Source organism: Anas platyrhynchos, chromosome 25, assembly GCF_047663525.1.
Source record: "Anas platyrhynchos isolate ZD024472 breed Pekin duck chromosome 25, IASCAAS_PekinDuck_T2T, whole genome shotgun sequence".
In the NCBI taxonomy this organism is placed as follows: domain Eukaryota; kingdom Metazoa; phylum Chordata; class Aves; order Anseriformes; family Anatidae; genus Anas; species Anas platyrhynchos.
The window spans coordinates 7,117,688-7,137,646 of record NC_092611.1 but is presented as its reverse complement, the minus strand read 5'-3'; the positions used below and the strand labels follow the sequence as shown (position 1 = coordinate 7,137,646).

Here is a 19,959-nt window from a genome sequence, read left to right as displayed (position 1 = left end):
CAGAGCTCTGAAAATACTCACTCGAACCGTGTATAACGCGTTGACCTGCAAGTTCTTGATCTCAGTGTAGTTCTTGGTGGTTCTGAGGGAGGACCACTCCTTGGATCCACTCCGGCTGTATTCCACCTAGGAGGACCAAAACAAGGGGTAAGGGCTCCATGGTCAGCAGTCGCACAGGGCCACAGGTCTTTCTATTACGCAACCATAGGAAGGAAGCCAGAAACAAAACCATGGACTGAAAACCATGGACTGAAACAAAACCTGAGGACTGTGTTGCTACCTACAGCCCTGCACCATTTCTTCATTTCCTCTCCCATCTTGCCCAGCATTCTCAGTGGATTTCCACTTCAAATTGAAAAATAAAAATCATGGTGCGGGACTCACAATAAATTCCCGTATGAGGCCATGGGCATTCACAGGAGGGCTCCAGCAGCCTGTCACCACCCCCTCGGCTTCTTTTTTTAGGGACAGCTGAAGGTTAAAAGGGGCATCTGGTACTGGGGAGAGAAACAAAAATGTTAGTGACGGTCACAGGCGGTGTGTCCAGTTCTTCTGGGGAACAGCAGGAGGTGATCAGGGTCTCCTAGAAAGGGAGAGGGCAGACGTTATCTCCTGCAGTTGTGTCCCAAGGCCTGATCAACCCTTTCGTAATCTGACCTCCAGCTTGAACCGAGAGGAGCCAGGCAGGTCTGCTTACATCCTTCGGGTGCCCGCAGGGTGATGAAGTCGTTGGTGTTGTAGACTCTGCTGAGGCACTGCACCTGGACCTTCACCTGGTAGGTGCAGTCAGGCTTGAGGACCTTCAAAACGCTGTTGGTTTTGTTGCTGTGGGTTTCCAAAACCTTCCAGATGCTCTCACCAACAGTCCTGCACAAGAGTCAGACCCCTGCAGTCAGGAATACGTTCAGGAACACAGGGGCACACAGCTTGCCCCAAAGGATGAAATCATTTTTTCTGTGTTTTAAGGGCTTGCTGCTTGGTTTTCTGCTCAGTAAAGCCACGGCACCAGCTTGAAAAGCTGCTGTTTCAAAGCTTGAACCAAACATAGCTCGGCGCCTCCTAAGCACCGTCCTCTGAGGTTTGCTATAACCGCTGTGCTCTAATTTCTTGACTTTGTTCTCATTGTTAGCAGCCCCACAAAGACGAGACCCAAGCAGAAACAGAAAACCCAATATACCCACATTTCTGTCCGAGTAAACAATTTGAAGGAAACAAAGACAGCTTTTCACAAATGTCCCCTAGTTGCTGCTATTTTGGGTCTGCTTTGCAACGAAGCATTAGAAGATTTTCCAAACAGAAATAGACTGCAAAGCTCCATCCTCTGGGGCTCGATTTGGTACGGTGCTTTGCTGCAAATACGTGTGTGCTGCTACCTCTGCTCATGTTTCTCCTGTCCTTTCCTTGCCACAACCACCCATGGTTCAGGCAGTAAGTGGTGTACCTGTAATACACGTTGTAGACACAGGAGGTCGAGGACATCCTCTTTGGCCGAGCCCATGTCAGAGTGACAGCGCCGGAGAAATCGGCCGTCCACTGCAGGTTCTGGACTTTGTACACGATCGTGTCGTCTGGGGGAGCAAGAGGGGGAGTCAGTCTGCTGGTGGAAACAAGCCCTTTGCCAGGAACAGAAACGGGAGGTAGAAACAGTGAAGTGACTGAGGGGAGTGTTTGCACCATGCAAATTGGATGTGTAATTTAGGTGGGGAAGGGTGGGCAGTGCAGAGCAGGAATGTCACTTTTCTGCTTGTGCAATGGATCTGTGCTGTCACCGTGAGCCACCCGGGGCCCCTCTGTGGGGCTGCCCATGTCCCATCTCATGTTCAGTGGAAGGACCAAAGTTGAGGCTGGGAATCTGGACAGCAATGTGTTGGGGCAAGGAGAGAGCCTGGCTGGATGAAGTTTCCAAAGGAAAACAGATGGTTTTCCCTGGGTGTAGACTCCGCATGAATCTCCGCAGTGCCTCCCCCCTGCACCAACCAGCCTCTCCCAATCAATATTTAATTAAAGAACTAAAACCTTACTGATGCTTGAGGCCCCGAGCAGGTCGGTAGGACTGTGGTGCACCTCGTAGCTGGGCAGAGACAGTGATCGATGACGATTCTCTGCCCGGGGCCAGCTGCAGCACACATCCCCCCATCCCCACGGTGCCAAGAGAGGTGGTGGTGACGATGGAAAATGGCTGGGAAATGGGGTTTGCAGGAGAAAGGGGAGCGGGCGGCAGCTTACCCGTACAGTTCCTCTCGTCGCTGCCATCTGAGCAGTCCAGGTACCCGTCGCAGCGCTCTGCCACCATCAGGCAGGCCTCACCGTCCTCGCACTTGTAGCCCTGAGGACACGGCAGGGTGCTGTGCGTTGCTGCAAGGCAGAAAGGGCGCAGGGCTCAGCGCCGCGAGGGTCCCGCACTGGCACGGGGCTGTTTGAGATGCCAGGTGCTGGTGCAAGAGCTTTCTGGTTAAGTGTTTTGGCGTGACAAAAGAGCCACCATCAGGAGAACCTGGGGCTTAAGCCACCGGGGAGGTGGTGGAGTCACCTCCTTAGATCTTGGGATCTCGGAGATGGGTGGATGTGGCACTTAGGGACATGGTTTGGAACTGTTATGTGATAGATGGACTTGAGGATCTGACGGGTATTTCCAACCTAAATGAAATGAAATCCATTCTGTGAAATCCACAGCTGGACTTCTGATGGAACAGCCACCAGTGCTTTTTGGGTGCTTTTTTTTTTTTTCTTCCTTTTTTACTGCGTGGATTCCACCAGCGATAAATCCTCCCATCCTCGCAAAGAGCATCCCAAGGGAAGGAGCCAGGCAAGACCCTCTTGTCCCCGCACTTACGGCAGTTCCTCTCGTCCGTGCCATCCTGGCAGTCCCGCCGCCCGTCGCAGCGCTTCCAGTTGGGGATGCACTTGTGCAGCTGCTGGCACTCGAACTCGAACCTGCTGCAGCGGCCCCGCGGCGCCGGGGAGGTGGCCGTCACGTTGGGACCTGCGGGCAGGAGAAGTGAGGAGAGCACCCACGGCCACCAGCAGGAGGGACCGAAAACCGTCCCCGGGTCCCAACTCCACTAGATGGCAATGTCTTCCCATCCAGCAGGTGGATGGCTCCCGTTGGGGTGCCCAAACTTGCGATGCAAATCGCTGGGGTGCAAGGCAGGGATGCCACCGGGCATTTGGGACAAAGAGGGTGAGGAAGAGAAGAGCTTACGGGAGGTGGGGCAGGCGTCCTCGTCGGAGCCGTCGGTGCAGTCCTTGTACCCGTCGCAGACCCAGCTGTTCACGATGCAGGCGCCGCTGTTGCAGCGGTAGTGGTTGGGCAGGCACGTCGGCGGGGCGGCTGCGGTGACGGGAACTACTGGGGAGCCTGAAAGGACACCGAACGAACGGAGAGGCTCTCGGGGGCTGCTCCCAGCACCCAGCCAGCCCCCGTGGTAGGGGGGAGCAGGGAGCAAGCCAGGCAGCGCAAGCCCCGTGTTTTATCTGCATCGTCTCCTCGCAGCTCATGAGCAGGGGGTTCAACAAGGCAGAATGCCTGTTCAAGGGGGATTTTGGGGCCATGGAGCCCCTGTATGCAGAGCATCACGGAGCACCACAGGTCCTCACCCTCGCACTCCTTCTCATCCGACCAGTCCCCGCAGTCGTTCTCCTCGTCGCACTTCCACCGGTTGGGGATGCAGTGGCCGTTCCCGCACTGGAACTGGTAGTACCGGGAGCAGTTTGGGGCCTCTGTCGGGTTTTCTGATGAGGACAGGAGAGCCCCGTGAGCCCCAGTGTCATCTCAGCAGCCTTCAGCACAGCTGGGTTAGGGTTAGGGTTAGGGTTAGGGTTAGGGTTAGGGTTAGGGTTAGGGTTAGGGTTAGGGTTAGATCCGCATGGTGTTCCCACCGCATGGGAACACCAGCCCTGAGAGCATCACCCCAGTATCCCCCCTGCACAACTGTGGGTCCTCTCTCCTCCAGCATCCCCATTCCTCCCAGCCCTCCCTGGCCTGGTGTCACCACCCCACTGTCTGCGTGCTGGGTGCTCCATGGCCAGACAGCAACTACGATCTCAAAACCAGGGCTGACAGTGAAATTCATCCAGAGCATGGCAGGAAGGGAGAAGCAAACCCTGGCGCTCCAAAACGAAGCCGCAGCTGCTTCGTCTGGCTCTGCACAGCTCCTAAAGCTACCGAGGGAACATTGATAAATATTGAGCTTGGCTGTAAGCTGCCTGTCTGCTTCGGGCTGGGAAGCTGTGGAGTAAATATGGTCACACAAGACTTAGTCAAGCACAACGTGTGCCTGCCGTATCGGATTTTCAGTGTGCTCCAGTTAATCTACCTGCAGTAAGAGGAAGATGACAGCGATGTATATTCAAGATGCTCTGCAATGTGCAAGTGGGATGGTGCACGCATGCATGTGTGGGTATACGGAGCAGAAGAAGCCTGTTTTCTGGGCCCCAAAATTCAAAGGGGGTGACGAGGGACCTCGAGGTACTGCTCACCACAGTTTGCTTCGTCCGAGTAGTCGCCGCAGTCATCCATGCCGTCGCACTTCCACACCAGGCTGATGCACACGCCGTTCTGGCACTGGAAGCTGAACTGGTCGCACGTGCGGTGGAACTCGGGGTCCTGGGCTGCACGGAGGGAAACCAGAGGGTTAGCATGGAGGAGGAAGGAAGGTGCACCCGCAGAGGGCATCTGGACTTGGGAAAGCAAAGTATTAGCGTCCAAAGCCGCTGTTTGGGTGACCTGGCAGGGTTTGGTGCCCTCCCCATGCCTCCTTTCCCTTCTGTCTCCAGCCCTCCTCATACAAAGTGCCCTGAGATGTGCGATATCACGCTTACAGCATCCAGCATAGTTGGCGTCCTCATCTGATCCGTCTCGGCACTGGACGATGCCGTCGCACACCATGGAGTGGAACAAGCACTGCTGCCGGTTCTTGCACACGAAATCCATGTAGCGGGTACAGAGGGGTTCTGGGGAAAAAAGGAGGGGATGGCATCTCGGCAGGGATTGCCAGCAGGGCGGACACTGATTTGGACAAACCCAAGCGCAACGTCCAGATTTCACGGAGCTACAGAAAGTTTTCAGGACCAACAGACTGAGCACCATCCCTGCACAGACTGCCCTCACCCCATAATGTCCTGATCCCCTTTCCCTCATGCCCTGAGCCTGGCAGCCCTTGCTGCTGAGGTCCCACCAGCCCCCCTGGGTACTCACCACAGTGCTGCTCATCCGAGGCATCGGAGCAGTCGGTGATGCCATCGCAGTGCTTGCTGGTCGGGATGCAAGTCCCATTGGGGCACTGGAAGCCATTGCACTTTTTTTCTGAAAAAAATCAGAATTAGGTGGATTTCGTTGGTTTCCTTTCCCATACAAAAAAAACACAGCGCAGCCCCGATTCCCTTTTTCCCCGTGTTTGCCCTCTTTTGGAGGGACAGGAGTCATCTCTCTGGGTTTGCTGGAGCATCCCCGTGCCCTACCGCAGTCGGCTGGGTCCTCGTCGGAGCCGTCCTGGCAGTCGGCATCGCCGTCGCACGCCCAGCGCTGCGGGATGCAGTGGCCGTTGAGGCACTGGAAGCTGGAGGCCTCGCAGGTGTGGGACACTGCTGGAAACAGAGCAGGGAGCGGTGCTGAGCACGGGGCACTCAGCACCACGCAGCCCTGCGCCCTCCCCTCTGCACCAGCACATCACATCGTGCTGGATCCCAGCACGGATTCGCATCTCTGCAGCACAAGTTCACACCCAAAGGGCTTCAGGCAACACATTGCTGGGAATCTGGGTCTCCCCAGGCCATGCCATGTCTTTTTCTCTCTCTGATGTATTTGCTCATACGACCACTGTGCCCCTGGGATGGTTTTCAGAGGCTCCTGAGGGGTCCTAATGCTCTCCAAATCAGGAGCCTCTTTCCCTTTGATCCTAACCCTAGATGAGTGTGGGCACAAGTGACTGTGGCTGCATCTTGCTGCAGATGGCAAGAAATGTCACAGCAAACGAGCAAAACTTTGGCAGGGTGGAAGAGGATGTTCAGGGACCCTAGGATAGGGGCAGTGAGCAGGGATGGGTGACACCGAGGGGCATTGGGGACAGTCTGGAATTAAGGCAGGCAAGCCTTTTCTGTGCTCCCACAGCAACCTAGAAATACAAATCTCTTAAAAATGAGGAGGCAAATTAACTCTATCCCAGCTGAAACCAGGACAGGGTTTCAAGGAGATCAGAGCCTTGGTCTTTTTTAGGGTCCTGTTGCAAACATATCTGCCTGTGGGGGATGCTGGTTGAAGCCTAGCATACATTGTCGCTTTAAAGACAAATGCTGCTCTTCAACCAGGAGAGCACTTGTCATTATCGAGAAGAAAAGCAATGTGCAACTTAATTAAATTGCATGCTGGTGAATTTCAGGTTAGCTAGTGACGTGTCCTTGCAGATATTTCCGAATGCTACAGTTTTGTGGCAGTAATATTCTATTAGGCATTCAGTGTGAAATGTAATTATTTTAGATAAGAGCAATAAATGCAGCCAGTGGAGTCAGATGAAATGTTTCTCAAATAATTGTGATCCTCTTAGATAATTTCAACTTTAGGCTCTACAAACCCGATACGCATTTTGAAGTAGGTTCCGTTCCCGTAGCAATTCTCTCTGGAGAAACTCATAGGAGAGATAAGTGCTACCAATATAAATTAAACCTCCTCGTGCAGCCACGCACACGGAATATCAACCACCCTCGTCCCCAGAGCATCACCGCAAACCCTGCGTGCTCCAGGCAGGTTCAGCACTGCAGGGGGAGACGCAGGAGCTCAGCACGGTGGCTCCCATCCCCTGGGGGCTCCCCTAACCCCATCAGCCCATCTGTTCTGACGCTGGTTGTTACCTGGGCTCTCCTGTGTACTGCTTTATGATGTGACCTCATGCCTTTCACTGCTGGAACAAAGCGCTGCCTACTCTCAAAACTCTTTTCTCCTCGTGCAAACATTTGTTTGTGTGTTGTTGTTTTGGTATTATTATTACTTTTAAAGCAAAAGATCAATGCATTGTTATCAGCTGGCTTTTCTGATGAGGAGTAGGCTCTATCTGGCTGTTGACTTTAGCAGACAGTCACTTTTACACTGGTGTTGGGGGTGGTTGAGTGCCGTGATTTCAGAGCATGAGGCTCCCAGGTGCAGGGCATGATGTACAGGGTGAGGACTAGCATTTCTTGCAACCAGGTGGCATCGATTTGAGTTATAAGCAAAAAAGAGAGCAGATCTGCCACTTGTGGCTCCATAGCTCTGCCACCCACTTTAGATTTCTGAAGCCATGGAGAACAGCAAGGCTACTCACAAGAGGAGCTGCTTCCCCACCAGATCTGCCTCTCCTTTGCAGCCTCTCTGCAGTTTCTTGCTTTCTTGTTTTCTGCAACGTGCTTAACGGCAAGAAACCGGTCAGAGTTCAAGCTCTGAAAGGAGATCAGTGCACACTGCCCTGTTTGTTGCCTCGCTGCAACAAAGGAGCCCATTTTGCACACAAGTATCCTTTGGCTGCCCGGCGGCCACGGCCCCGCTTCGCTATTCAGTGCGCCTTCAAAGGCACAGCCCCCGTGGCACAACGCCTTGCAGCACCTCGGGCTGCTGAGGATGTGCTGGGAGCAGCCCATGGTGGTGCAAAGCACGGTGTAAAAACATCCTCACCAAGAGCCATGCTAGTGAAACCCCTCGAATGCTGTTTGGAGAGGTTGGGAGCCCTTAAGGAGTGATGGCAGCAGGTTATTGAAGACATCGAAGTGCTTACCCGTGCAGTTGGCTTCATCAGACCAGTCCCTGCAGTCGTTATCGCCATCACACATCCAGGAAAGGCGAATGCACATCCCTGAGCTGCAGCTGAACTCGTCGCTTCTGCACTGGTGAGCCTCTGCAAACAAGCACAGGCGCTTTTCAGGTGCTTTGGGGGCTAGGGGAGAGGAGGAGGACAACTTCACACAGGCTATGGACCGAGGAGAGGAGGCTGATGGTTCAGAAGCAACAGCCCTGCAAAGCAGAGCCATCTAAAAGCAGCTTTTCCTGCCTTGTGCCTAGCCCTGGACAACCCAGGGGTCCCATCCTGCTCTGTTTACCAGCGTCTTCTCTCCTTCAGTTCAGCACTGACCTCTCTGAATCGCTGAGCTGGAGATGGATGGCTGCAAACACGGGAACACCGAGCAGCCCACGCCTCCCATGCGTCTGCTGGGCGGCTGCCCAAGGTCAGCCTTTAATCTCTCCCAAATATTTGGCTTCGAGTTACAGGGGAACCCAAGGAGCAGAGCGGGAGAGCTGGATGACAGCAGCACAGAAGCCTCCCTGCCAGACCGCAGCGAGAGGGGAATCACTGCACGGCCTCGCTGGCTTCTTCCATCCCTTATCTCCTGCCCAGAACGTGGTGGGAGGAGGTGGTTTTTGGCCAGGGTGAACACAAGGGGATCTGAGGCAGCACTGCCTTGCCCGACATCAGGCTTTCATCCCTCGCACAGGGAAAGGGGAGGAAATTTCAGGCCGGGAGGCCGCTCACCGCAGTGACTTTCGTCGCTGTTATCTCCGCAGTCGTCCTCCAGGTCGCATTTGTAGGACAGCGGGATGCAGGTCCCCGAGCCCCGGCAGCGGAACTGGGTCTCGGCGTCGCACACGGTGGTGGCTGATGTGGCGGGGAGAGGAGGAGGAGATCAGGGTCGTGGGGAGGGGACAGATCCTGCCACCACGGGCATGCGTGAAGGAGAGGGAAAGCATCCTGCAGAGCCTCGCTCAATGCAGCCTGAAGCACCGCTTCGATGTCAATGTCAATTTTGGGGAACGGGGCTGGAAGTCATCCCGCCCCACTGCTTGCAAGCCAGGGCAGAAAAGTCAAGGGGCAAATGTTGCAGGGCACCAGTTGCCCAGCCAGCTTGGGATATCATCCCCAGGAGCACTTCTTACTCCCCCTGACTACACAGGGAGTATAAGCAGTCGGCTCAGGTGCAGCGATGCTGCAGCAGACATCTAAATTTGGAGGGGCGAACGCCAGCGCAGGACACTCACGGCAGTTCTTCTCGTCGCTCATGTCCCCACAGTCATTGTCATTGTCACACTGCCAAATGCTGTTGATGCAGTTCCCATTGAAGCATCTGTACTGGTTGGGCAGACACGTGTTTTCTGGTGCAGAGGGGAAAACAAAAACAAGCCGGCAGGAGGCATGACGCCGTGTTTTGGGACAGCGGGCTGCTCTCCTCCTCGCCCAAAGGGCAGCAGGAGAGGCTTTGAAATAGAAGCTGCCACCTCGCAAGGAAAAGCAGCAGCAGGAACAGAGCTCGGTTTTACCTTCCTTCAGGCAAGTGGTGTTCTTCATGACGTAGCCACGAGGACAGTCGCACCTCACCTCCCCTGTGGGCAGCACGGAGCTGGAAACCCCCTCGGGGCACTTGCAGCTCCGGCCGTTGTTGGACTTGGGCAGGCAGAGCAGGCTGCAGGGGTGGGTGATGCAGGCGTTCTGCCCTGGCAGCGGGGGAAGGATTGGGGACACCATGAGGGCAGGAGGCTTCAGACCCCACGAGAAGCTCTATCCCACCCAGAACCCCGCTTTAGGTTCGCACCCCAGTTTTTTCGGTCTCTTTCAGGCTGGGAAAAGCCCTCTGGAGATCCTACGCCCACCTGAAGAAGAAGCCAGTCCATTACCTGTTGTTTTCCCTTTGTAAAATATTTTCATGTCCATGATCCCGTTTAACCGGCCGACTAAAGTCTCCATCCTGGAGCCGCTGGTTTTGGACGCTCGGAAGATGCTCAGCTGCGACCAGTCGTTCCAGTAGATCTCATTCTGAAACGCAGGCCCTGCTGTCGGTGTCCCCTTGCACTACAGCACCTGAGCACCCTGTGGTCACGGGGTAGCAGCGTGCAAACCCTCCCCAGCCCGTGGGGAGGAAGATGAGGAAGACCTGAACCGGGATTTGAGCATGAGTGGAAGCAGACATTGCTAGCTTCAGGGGGGCTGTGGGAACACACCCAGAGCATAAAGAGATTGAGCATCGTGCTAGCTCCTTCCCACCAAACCCGAAGTGCTACAGGCTCTGCATCCACCTGCCCAACGCAAGCAGCAGCCGCAGTGTGCGTGCAATGGAAACGTGTACAAAATGAGAGGCTGCAGCGATACCTTAAACACAGCAATAGCGTAGGGGTGCGGGAGGCTGTCCAGGATCACGGATCTCTGCAGCCCGTTGAAATCCACCCTCTCGATTCTGTCCATGTAGGCTTCGGTCCAGTAGATCCAGCGGTCGTCCACCGAGATGCCGTTGGGCCACCGCACGCCCTCCGAGACGATGCAGCCGGCCGAGGACCCGTCCATGTCACTTCTGTAAATGCCGGGTCTGGAGTCTCCCCAGTCGGTCCAGAACATCAGCCTGCAACAGGCAGAGAGCGTACCCGAAATAACAACAACCCATGTCACGAGGGAACAGGTTATCAGGCGGTGTTTGAGTGCTTTACATTCCCCGTCTCTTGCAAGACGTGCCTTTGGGAAAGGAGCGCTTTGCAAGTCAAATGAGCGCGAGCGGCAGATCTGCGAGCAGAAGGCAGGCTAATTTAGCTGCAGTTTCTGGGGCATGAGTGCAGCTGGAGGTTACCTAGCTGTGAACTGCTGTGTCTAAGAGCTGGGAGCACTGCAAGGTGCCAACGCAGCTGTCGGGGTGGTGCTCGTGCTTTAACCGGCCACGGGAGTGCAGCCAGGCTCTGTCGGTGCCTCCCCATCACCCCCAAGCCCTGCCTGCAGCACCTCCCTTGGGTTCTGCTCGGGTGAATGTGGTGGTGAAGGGGAGGGCTTGGTCTGCCTGGTGCCACCTAGGAGAACCGAGGGACGTGGCTGCTGCGGGTGGTTTCTTTCTTACCCTTCTCGGGGAACCAGGGCGAGGGCTCTGGGTCGCTCGAGTATGGAGGAATTGAGGACGGTGAGACGCAGGTCTCCGTCGGGATTGGCAACCTGGAGTTGTGATGAAAGAGAAGGGCTGTGCTTACTGCGGGCTGCTGCCCCCCTAAAGCTTTGTGAAACCTGGGGCATTTAATTAGTGCATCCTAATAAAATAGCTGCCACAGGCACAAGGAGCAGGTACTCTAAGGTGCATGATAACAGATGGTGGGGTGGTGAATTTATCGGCAGTTTGGTGTCACTGAAGGAGCTCTGCTTGCAACCCACCTGGCTGGGTGTGGGTGTTGCTTTTTTTCCCCCTCTTTGGCCTCACAAGCTGACCTCAGGGCTGAATATTATCGTGTTCTCAGGCAACAAGTGTAGGATGTACAGAAAAGGTTACACCGGGGAGGTTCAGGTTGGCTATTAGGATATTAGGAGAGGGCGCACAAGGGGCTGCCCAGGGCAGTGGTGGAAGCCCAGTCCCTGGAGCTAGTTGGGAGATGTGTGGACATGGCTCTAAGGGACACGGTTTAGTGGTGGGACTTGGTAGGTCAGGTTGACTGTTGGACTTGATAATCTTGAAGGTCTTTTCCGACCTAGATGGTCCTGTAGACCCAAAGCAGCATCATGCCATGCTGCCGGTGAGGGCTGGGGCTCAGTCACAACAAACCAGCAGTATTTTGGGGCCCAGCTGCCCCAAAGGTGCCCTGCTGCAGTCTCCTCTTTGCAGCAGGGGTGATGTGGCCATACCTCGATTTTGGGAATCCCAGCGTTGACCCAGTACAGCAACCGACTGAGAGGTTCAAAGGCCAAGGCTTCCACTGTTTCCAGCCCGGTGCTTACGATTATTTCCTGCCCAGAGCTACCATTGAGACAAAGACGCTGGGAAAAGAAAAAAGAAAAAAAAAAAAAGAAAAAAAAGACAAAGAAATAGAAAAATTAACATTAATAAAAAGCAAGAACATTCCCAGCCTCGAGATTAGCAGAGGCAGGCGTGCAAGACAAGTTGCACAGAGAGCTGAGCGATGAGAAACGCCTGAAATGAGGCTCTCAGCTCAGTCCTGCCCTGGCAGCAGGAGCCCCCCGCTCACCTGGATGATGTCGAGGGTGACGTCGGCCCAGTACAAGCAGTTGTGCTCGTAGTCAAAATCGAGGGCGACCGCCCCACGCAGCCCGGCCAGCGGCAGCTCCTCGCTGACGCCCGAGGAGAGGTCGTAGCGGTGGATGGAGTAGCGGGTGGCGTACAGGATGAACTCGTTCTCCTCTGCGGGGACAGGGCGCTCATCACCCGGGCACCTCAAGCCCTTTGGGGATGCTCAAGGAGTGCAAGGGCATTTTATCTTCCCCCCTCCTGCCTGCATGCTATGGCTCCATGGCATAATGTAGGCAAAGGCCCTTGTCTTAGTGGGATTAGGCTGATTAGGATCCACTAATAGCCCTACTCGCACCCCAGGAAAACCCTCCAGCCGTTGTTTATCCAGAGGGCCGAAGGAGGAGGCAAGGATGGCAAAAAGCGCTGTGACCGCTTCCTTTCTACATTAGCATGCTGGCAATTAGGAGCAAAATGCTGCTCTCTGCTCCTCCAAATTCTCATAAAAAAGGTGAGAGCGCTGTCTCGGGGGACACCTTCCCTGCAGAAGCTATCCCAGCGTGGGGTTGTGTTCCTGATGTGCCCAGGGTGGTGCACAATGGGAACCCGGCCCAGGACAAAGTCTCCCGGGCGTTAGCACGCTACAAGCGAAGCCCGATAATGCTATTAACGAGGGAGGCTGATGGCAGGGAGTAGCTCTGGCTCTGCACCCCTAATGAGATTATATGGAGATAGGAAATGGATACCGTACACCCAAGGGTTACCATGGCACAAGCCAACACGTATCCAAAGACGATGAACAAACGCTCTGGGAACATGGCACTGCAAAGCTGGGGCAGGAAGGGACCGCAGATTTATTTTCTGATCACCAGGGCCTGTCACAGCATGCCCTGAGCAGCTTCCAAATAGCTGCAGAGGGCTCGGAGGGGTGGAAATCACATTGGTGCTGGGCAAGGAGGAAACCTACATGTGGTGAGGGCCCCGGGTGCGCCCTGCCTGCAGCATGGTGCCAGCCTTGTGCAAAGCCATCACTCTCGAGCTGCTGCGTGATGGCAGATTAAATTAAAGCTGCGAGGAGCAGAATGCAAATAGCTGGCAGCACGCAGGCACGGCAGCATGTCAGTGCATCATAGGTTTGAGAGGAGAGAGCGCAGGGATGGAGGTGATGTCTTCCTGGGTGTGTGAGGATAAAAGGGCAGCCTCTGCCCTGGTCCCCAGTAGTCGTGGCTAATTTACACCTCAGGCACGAGCTGAAGGTGTCTGAATGAGGCTGTCTTGCAGGTACTCACCAGCCAGTGGGCACGGTACAAGCTCCCCTTCAAGCCGGGACTCGATGTCTCCACCTGTACACGTGTCTCCGGAGATCTTGCGGTAGCTGCAACACACAGAGCCAGGCAGTTCATGGTCCTTAGCTCCAAATTAGATGTTGTGATGTATGGCTGAGCATGCGATCCAGTGTTTGTGTGTGTGTTTTACCCGTTTTAGCACCAGCAGCATAAATGCCAGCACTGAGAGGATCGAGTTCCCCTCCCGAGCACAACACGTACCCTCGAGTCCTCTTGTAAGTTGAGCCAACGGGGCAAGGTACCGGCGGGTCGTACGGCTTCCCAGCAAATTCAGGGTCGGGGACACAGACTTCTAATGATAAATCCTCACGCAGCTTAAAGCCAAAATCACTGCAAGGAGACAAACGAGGTGAGGAGGGAAGGGAGGGAAGGAAACCAGTGTCACTGTGCTGTACTATTACTCCCCTCTATTTTTGCAAAGAAGTTTTAAGCTCTCACTCATGTATTATCAATTTTTAGCTGTATACCAATACCGTACAGCCCAGACAGCTTCTTCCATCGGGGCATTTCACAAACACCTCACAAATAAGCCTCCCCAGGGCTGGGCAGCCTGGGCTGGGACAGGCAGCGAGGCAGAGAGGAGCCAGAGCGCCCCGCTCACTTCCTAACCCCAAAGCTTTGCATCCAATTGTCAGAGCCCGTTTCCGAATCCCGACAGCTGTGTGGTTGCATTGCTGAGCACACTGCAGATAAAATGATAAAGCAGGGCCAGCTGCTCCTGCTCAGGGTCAGCAGGCTGTTTAGCAGAGCATCTCTACGTGATGGCAAATTGTCTGCCGTCATTTGAAAGAAGGTGATGGATTAACAATACTTTCCTCTTCTAAAGAACCTTTCAGAGGCTCCCCAAAGGCTCTAGGGACATTAATTAAGTCTCATGCCCCATTATTAATGAAAGGATGTTTTCAGTCTATTTAGTTTCCTCTTCGCTATAAAATCAAGCAGCGATACAAAGAGCTAAGTAAATTGGATGTTTGTCCACTTTGAGCGATTGGTCACAGATATTTATCTCAGACTTACAACCCAGACTAAAAGAAATTAATTGGTATTTACCATTCAAAGTCTTCCCTTGTACAAGAGCAGTTGGAGACCATGACAGGCCTGTCAAAATCCTCCCCATTGAAGCACGTCGCATGAGGAGTCCTCCTTTTGAAAACGGTTTTATGCCCCAGTAAGCATTCATTGCCTCGCTCGTCGGAGGGCGACCACAGCTTGTAGTCATTCTCAGTACACGGGACCCCTACGAGAAGGGACAAGGTTGGCTTAAAAAATTGCGTAGGCATCCCAGAATGAAGGATTGGGAGCAGGAGAGTGCCGGGTCCCCGGGGAGGAGGTGCCAACCCCAGCCTCTCGCCCGGCCCCCAGCTCCACGGTGGTGGAGGTGAAGTTGTGATGCCTCGTGGAGCCGTTCTGGTTGCCAGACAGCTCCGCTTCTAACAAAACGTCAAGGGAATCCGCTGCAGATTTTAGTCGAGCAAATTCCTCTGCCAAGCTTAAACTGCTCTTTGATTAAAAACGCTGCCTCGCAATCAAAGCTGAAGCGGGTCATAAAACATTCATGGGCACAAGCCTTCAGAAGGTTTGCTCTTCTCTGTTCCTGCTGAACAAGTCCCTCGGAGACGAGGGAGGGGGTTTGGGTGCGAGCATCTCCAGCAGCCGAGTCTGCATGGACATGGGTGTTTTTGGGTGGGTGCACGGTGTGGGCACCAGCCGGGGTTTGGCGAGAGCTTTATTAAATTGAGCAACCTGGGCCAGGACGGCTCTCGTGCACCCGCTGCAGCCCTGGTGGTGTCCCTTACCCAGCACGTCGGTGGTGTTGATCTGCAGGATCAGCCAGCTGTGGCCGTTCTCTTTGTAGGAGCCGAAGATGGTGAAGATGGTGCTCTTCTCCCCGGGCTCCGTCAGCAGCCCGTACACAAACACCGGCTTCTCCGAGAAGGTGAACGTCTTCCAGGTTTCCCCTTCGTTGGTGCTGTACCTGCGGAAAAAAAGGAGCAGGATGTCCGCAGTGGGCAAGTTTTTCCCTGCCCCAGGGCAACCTCTAGCCCCAGCCTGAGGCCAGCCTCCACTGTGCCTCCCTTACTTGAGCTGGTCGGTCTCCGTGCCTTGCGCGATGGCCACGAGAATGCCCCCGTGGTCGCCCCAGGTGTAATAATGGGGCCCCGACAGTGCCTGGAAGAGAAACGGGGGTGAAGGGAGAACATCAGGGCATGGGGATAAAGGGCGTCAGGGCATTTTGCATATCCCAGTGTTGAGACCCTGAATTGGTCACGCATGTTAGGATGTCCCTGGCTTAATGCTGAGATCACCCATAGCAGAGCTCTGTTGGATCCAGGGGAAAGCTTTGCTGGGAAGCACACGTCAGGGCTGCTGTCTGACCCACACGAACCCCTCGGGTTTCCAGGTGTCTGGAGGCACCAGAAATTCAGCTGCGTATGGGCCAACTCCTGCCATTGGCCTCATTTCCCTAAATACACAGCTGTGTGCTGCACCTTGGACTCTCCTCCTCCTGCACCAAACCTCTCGCCCTCCTGCTCCCCACCTCTGTGCCATGCCCAAGAGCCCAGCAGGGCTTCGCTGCACTTCTACAGCAGCCAAGAAATGCTTCTTCTTGGGCTGAGAGCTTTCCTGAGAGCTGAACAAGAAATGGAGCTGCGGCAAGCAAAAACAAGCCCCGGAGATGGTCTGCGCATCCGCCCCCAGGAAGAAACTTGTTGTGCTTCCTGCTCCCCCCCCCTGCTCTGCACAGTGAGCCCCAGCACAAAACCACTCTGCTTTCCTCCCCAGGGAGCTCGTCTTCAAAACAGAAAGCACAGACGTGCCCGACTCTGCTCGCAGTGTGCACTAACGTGCTCGGGGATGATCCCGTGAAGGGTACCAAGCACACCGGCTCCTTTTTACTGCTTTTTCAGACCAAACCAGGGATCTGCAGAGCCAAAAGCCTTCCAGCAGCCTCCAAACCCAGGAAGCAAAGGTTGTGTTGTGCTTCCAGCTGGCAAACAACAGCACGGGGTCATTCTGCCCCTCTGCGTGGGACACAAAGGGGCCGGGTGGTGCAGCAGCTCGGCGCACAGCACTCCAAAGTCTCAGCTTTCCGCATATTCTCCCTGCCCAGAACTGCAACGATCTCACCAGGGGAAACTTTGGATCCCCACGCGGGTCCCCAGGCGGATTTTGGAGCTGCCAGCCCCAGGGGTGCTGTGGCAGCAGCCAGAGCCGCGGTGTGCCCAGACACTAACCCAGACCGCGCGGCACTTAAGGGGAGGAAAAGGAGGCCGGTTAATTCACAGGACTAAATAGCTTGCAGATGTTGAAATACCATATTACACTCGCAGCAGAGCGCGCGGGCAGACCACAAATACTCCCGCAGACCAGAACACCCACTCAGTAAACAGCATCGAGCTCCCTGTAAACTGAGGGCAACGTCCCATGTTGCTGGAGGATGCTGGAGCCTCTCCAGCCCCTTTGCAAAAGCCCTGGCTGTCAGGCTCGTCTAAAAGGGGCCAGATGACCCGGGCCAAGGACACGTCCTGCGAGCTGAATAAATACAAAGAGAGAGGAGAGCTCTGCTGCACGTGAAGCACTGCCTTGGCCACGAGGCTCCCCTCCACCGTGCCTGTTCTTACATCTACATCCTACAAAATGTACATCCTACAAAAAGAAAAAAAAAAAAAAAGCCTTTTTGCTTTGATCTCAAGGGGCATTCAGCATCTTCCAGCTCTTTGATGCATGCACGGAGGTCACCTTTAGTGCCTGGGGGCTGCACGGCTCTTATCAACATCCCGCCTGCTGCACCGCCACTGCGGCTGAGCTGGTGAGCAGGTGCCCTTACCTCCCTCCACCTCGCCCCGGCGCTGCTGGAGATGTAGACGTTGGTTTTCCTCCCCATGTTCCTGCCGACGGAGCCTAGGAGAATGAGAAAAATCATTCCTCTCCAGGTACACAAAGGCACTGCTTAAAACGAAGCCAGCCACCTCAAAAACTATTTCAGTCCGTGAGCCAAGAGGCAGTGATGGAGGAGCTGATTTTTCCCCATAGAAGCCAATGCTTTAAAACCGAATATTTTAAGGACCATTACAAGTTTTAAAAGCAGCTGGGGAAAAGCATATGGCTATAAACACGATCAAACAAAACGTGCTTGTAGTTCTGCAAATGTTCCATAACTTGTTTTCTACGGGAAAAAAGTGAAGCAAACAGCAATTTCTGCATGTCCAAGCCCCCTTTCACTTGGATAGTGGCAGGAAGGAGGAACAGAGTGAAGTGGGCAAGGTTTCTAATGTCACCGTGCTGCAGCGACAGGGACGTGCTGTAATTACTGGGAGAACGGGGCAGCAAAATGCACAACGTAATTGCCATTGTGTAAAATCCCTCCTGCTGGTGCATGTGGGAGCGAGATGCCACTAAGTTTTTGGTGTCCTGACAGCAGGGAGCCCCTGAGCCCTCCCCGTGCAGCCCCGGGGAGGAGAAGCGGTACCGGTGGCGATGATCAGTCCCGGTGCCGACTCTTTGGAGAGGATGGGCATCCTGCGCAGCTGGAAATTCAGCAGCTGGCTCAGGCGCTGGGCCAGGTGGAGAGAGCAGCCCTGGGCAAGCTGGAAAAGCAAAGCGCATCAGTGGGCATCCACCCCTCGTCCCATCGAGTCCTGCGATCCCCCTCCGCCCGGCGCTACCTCGCAGTTCGTCTTCTCCCCGTAGTGCGTCTGCGCCGGGGGCTGCAGCGGCTCCCAGGTGCCCCCCTTGTCGAAGGTGATGACGGAGCGCATGTTCTCCTCGCTGAAGGAGCCGTTGATCAGCGTGGCGATGTAGACGCCCCGCACGCCCTCGACGCGGTGGAAATCCGCAAAGGGCTCGTTGGCAAAATACCTGCGAGGGGAGGCAACAGGGAGCTCTAAAGCCTTTGGGGACCAAAAGCAGCCGACAAGTACTGAGATTTTGGCCGGAGAGCACGCTACCTGACCAAGGTGTCACTGCCAGCTCCTCCCGGGCTGTAGTACAGCACATTTTCTAAGGACAGGGAGAACTTCAGGCCCTCTGCCTCCGAGATGTAGAGGTTGGTGCGGTTGTTGTCGTGGCTGACGCACACAAACACCTGGTCCTCCGATGCGTCGGCGATGTAATATTCCTGCGGGATGTGAACGGGAGGCTTACGAGCAGGATTTACGTGTAGGGCAATTTAGCTTTTCCACTTAGCAGTCACTCTTCCCTCTGCCCTGCAGCAGGGAGGTCGTCTTGGATGGCACCGCTTACCTTAATTGGGTGCTTGGTAACGAACTGGGCCACCCGCATCGGCTTGCGGTTGAAGGAAACCCAGAGCTGGACCGACGGCGGCTGCGAGCTACCCAGCAAACGCTGTGGTGGAGCAGAAGGAAACATTAGGAGCAGATTTCAGCCCTGAAAATGCCCTGAAATTGGCTGAATCGGGCAAATCCATGGATGGTGTGGCTGAGGAGCGAGCTGGCACCCGCTGCCCACCTCCCTGAACCCGAACCTACAAGGCAGGGATGGTGACGGCATCCCTGCAGCAGCGATGAACACGAGCATCCCTCCTGCTGCCCCTTCTGCCAGGTCAGGTGGAGGGAAGGAGGCTGGATTGAAGCAGAACAGCCTGTCCTCACCTTCCTATTTTTAATGATTTGCACCAAGTGAAAGGCGCCGGCGCTGAGCCAAAAAAGCAAAAGCTGGGGGCAACACATTTCACGTGGGTTGCCAACGGTAAGAACCCAAACCCAGATTTAGGCTCCAAAAATAAGCGGCCTGATTTTTCCCAGGCTCTGCATCGCTAAGCAACCACGGCTCCCATGGCGAGGAGCAGGAGTCAGGAGGTCCCCGCGCCTCCGCGCCCGAGACGTGGCCGCTCTCCTCCCCTGCACCGCGGCAAGGTTTGGTGCAGGGAGCAGATCCCGAGCATGGGACCCCCATCGCCAAACCAGGGGGTTCCAGCCAGGCTGATTGCACCAGAGTAGGTCCTACTGGTCCTCATGCACAGGTAATTTTAATGTGATTTGGTGCAGCACCAGCCAGTAGCAGGAGAAAGTGTGGCAGTGGCCCCTGCACCCCAGGAGTTCTCCAGGAGCAGAAACAACCCTGAGGAAACCCCAAATTGAGGTCGTGCTGCAAAATGTCATGGCTCAAACCAGCTCCAGCTGTCAGGGTGCTGCCCATGAACCCGAAGGCTGTGCAGGACGGGCTGGCACCTCCATGTCCCCACGCTTCCCCTGACACCAGCAGCGCGCCCAGATAAAATCTGCAGGCTGCAGGGCGGGCGCAGCGCCAAGGCGCTGGGCCCTAGGAGGTGCAGGAGAGATTTCTGAGAAACTGAAAGCCCTCCTCTGAGCTGTCGTCTGCACGGTGATGTGTTTGCTGCTCGCTGCTGAGGAACCACGGCGTGGTTGTGCAAGGAGCCACCCCCAAAGGGCAAACAAAGTGCTTGCTGGAACAGCCTCGGTGGCAGCAGCGGGGGGGATGCATTGCTTGCATCTTGTAAAAAGGATGGTGCTCCTTAAATTCGAGGGAGAACAAGCATTGTAGCTCCTTTGTAAAGGATTTGCCAACAGTGAAAGCACCGATAGGGAGCTTGATGCTTTCAGGCTTCCCTTTGGGTTTGTCTGAAACTGGCTGACAGCTTCAAAACCAGAGGGGGACTGGGCTGCCAGGGGAAAAAAGGACCACCGTC

At 55.1% G+C, this 19,959-nt stretch overlaps 1 protein-coding gene and 1 long non-coding RNA gene across 13 annotated transcripts in view; one reads left to right on the top strand and one right to left on the bottom strand.

The window, feature by feature from the left end:
- Positions 1-19,959, bottom strand: part of SORL1 (sortilin related receptor 1) — a 40,633-nt gene that overhangs the window by 10,375 nt on the left and 10,299 nt on the right. Inside the window, exons 7-37 of one of the 2 annotated variants that reach the window (XM_038167690.2) lie at positions 18,534-18,635; positions 18,239-18,408; positions 17,957-18,149; positions 17,761-17,878; positions 17,119-17,192; positions 15,370-15,458; positions 15,086-15,264; positions 14,340-14,526; positions 13,491-13,619; positions 13,233-13,318; positions 11,945-12,117; positions 11,604-11,735; positions 10,834-10,925; positions 10,104-10,350; positions 9,632-9,770; positions 9,278-9,451; positions 8,999-9,112; positions 8,496-8,618; positions 7,743-7,862; positions 5,461-5,583; positions 5,198-5,305; positions 4,822-4,953; positions 4,480-4,611; positions 3,598-3,732; positions 3,203-3,358; positions 2,834-2,983; positions 2,227-2,355; positions 1,442-1,568; positions 698-867; positions 385-497; positions 22-126 (exon numbers count right to left, since the gene is read on the bottom strand). In XM_038167690.2, coding sequence (XP_038023618.2) covers positions 22-126; positions 385-497; positions 698-867; positions 1,442-1,568; positions 2,227-2,355; positions 2,834-2,983; positions 3,203-3,358; positions 3,598-3,732; positions 4,480-4,611; positions 4,822-4,953; positions 5,198-5,305; positions 5,461-5,583; positions 7,743-7,862; positions 8,496-8,618; positions 8,999-9,112; positions 9,278-9,451; positions 9,632-9,770; positions 10,104-10,350; positions 10,834-10,925; positions 11,604-11,735; positions 11,945-12,117; positions 13,233-13,318; positions 13,491-13,619; positions 14,340-14,526; positions 15,086-15,264; positions 15,370-15,458; positions 17,119-17,192; positions 17,761-17,878; positions 17,957-18,149; positions 18,239-18,408; positions 18,534-18,635 — 4,221 coding nt within the window. Of the gene's footprint in view, positions 1-21; positions 127-384; positions 498-697; positions 868-1,441; positions 1,569-2,226; positions 2,356-2,833; positions 2,984-3,202; positions 3,359-3,597; positions 3,733-4,479; positions 4,612-4,821; positions 4,954-5,197; positions 5,306-5,460; positions 5,587-7,742; positions 7,863-8,495; positions 8,619-8,998; positions 9,113-9,277; positions 9,452-9,631; positions 9,771-10,103; positions 10,351-10,833; positions 10,926-11,603; positions 11,736-11,944; positions 12,118-13,232; positions 13,319-13,490; positions 13,620-14,339; positions 14,527-15,085; positions 15,265-15,369; positions 15,459-17,118; positions 17,193-17,760; positions 17,879-17,956; positions 18,150-18,238; positions 18,409-18,533; positions 18,636-19,959 lie in introns of both variants that reach the window. The other variant, XM_072027672.1, reaches the window with a different exon arrangement.
- LOC110353382 (uncharacterized) overlaps positions 1-19,959 on the top strand; it is a 328,386-nt gene that overhangs the window by 298,828 nt on the left and 9,599 nt on the right. The window lies entirely within an intron of this gene.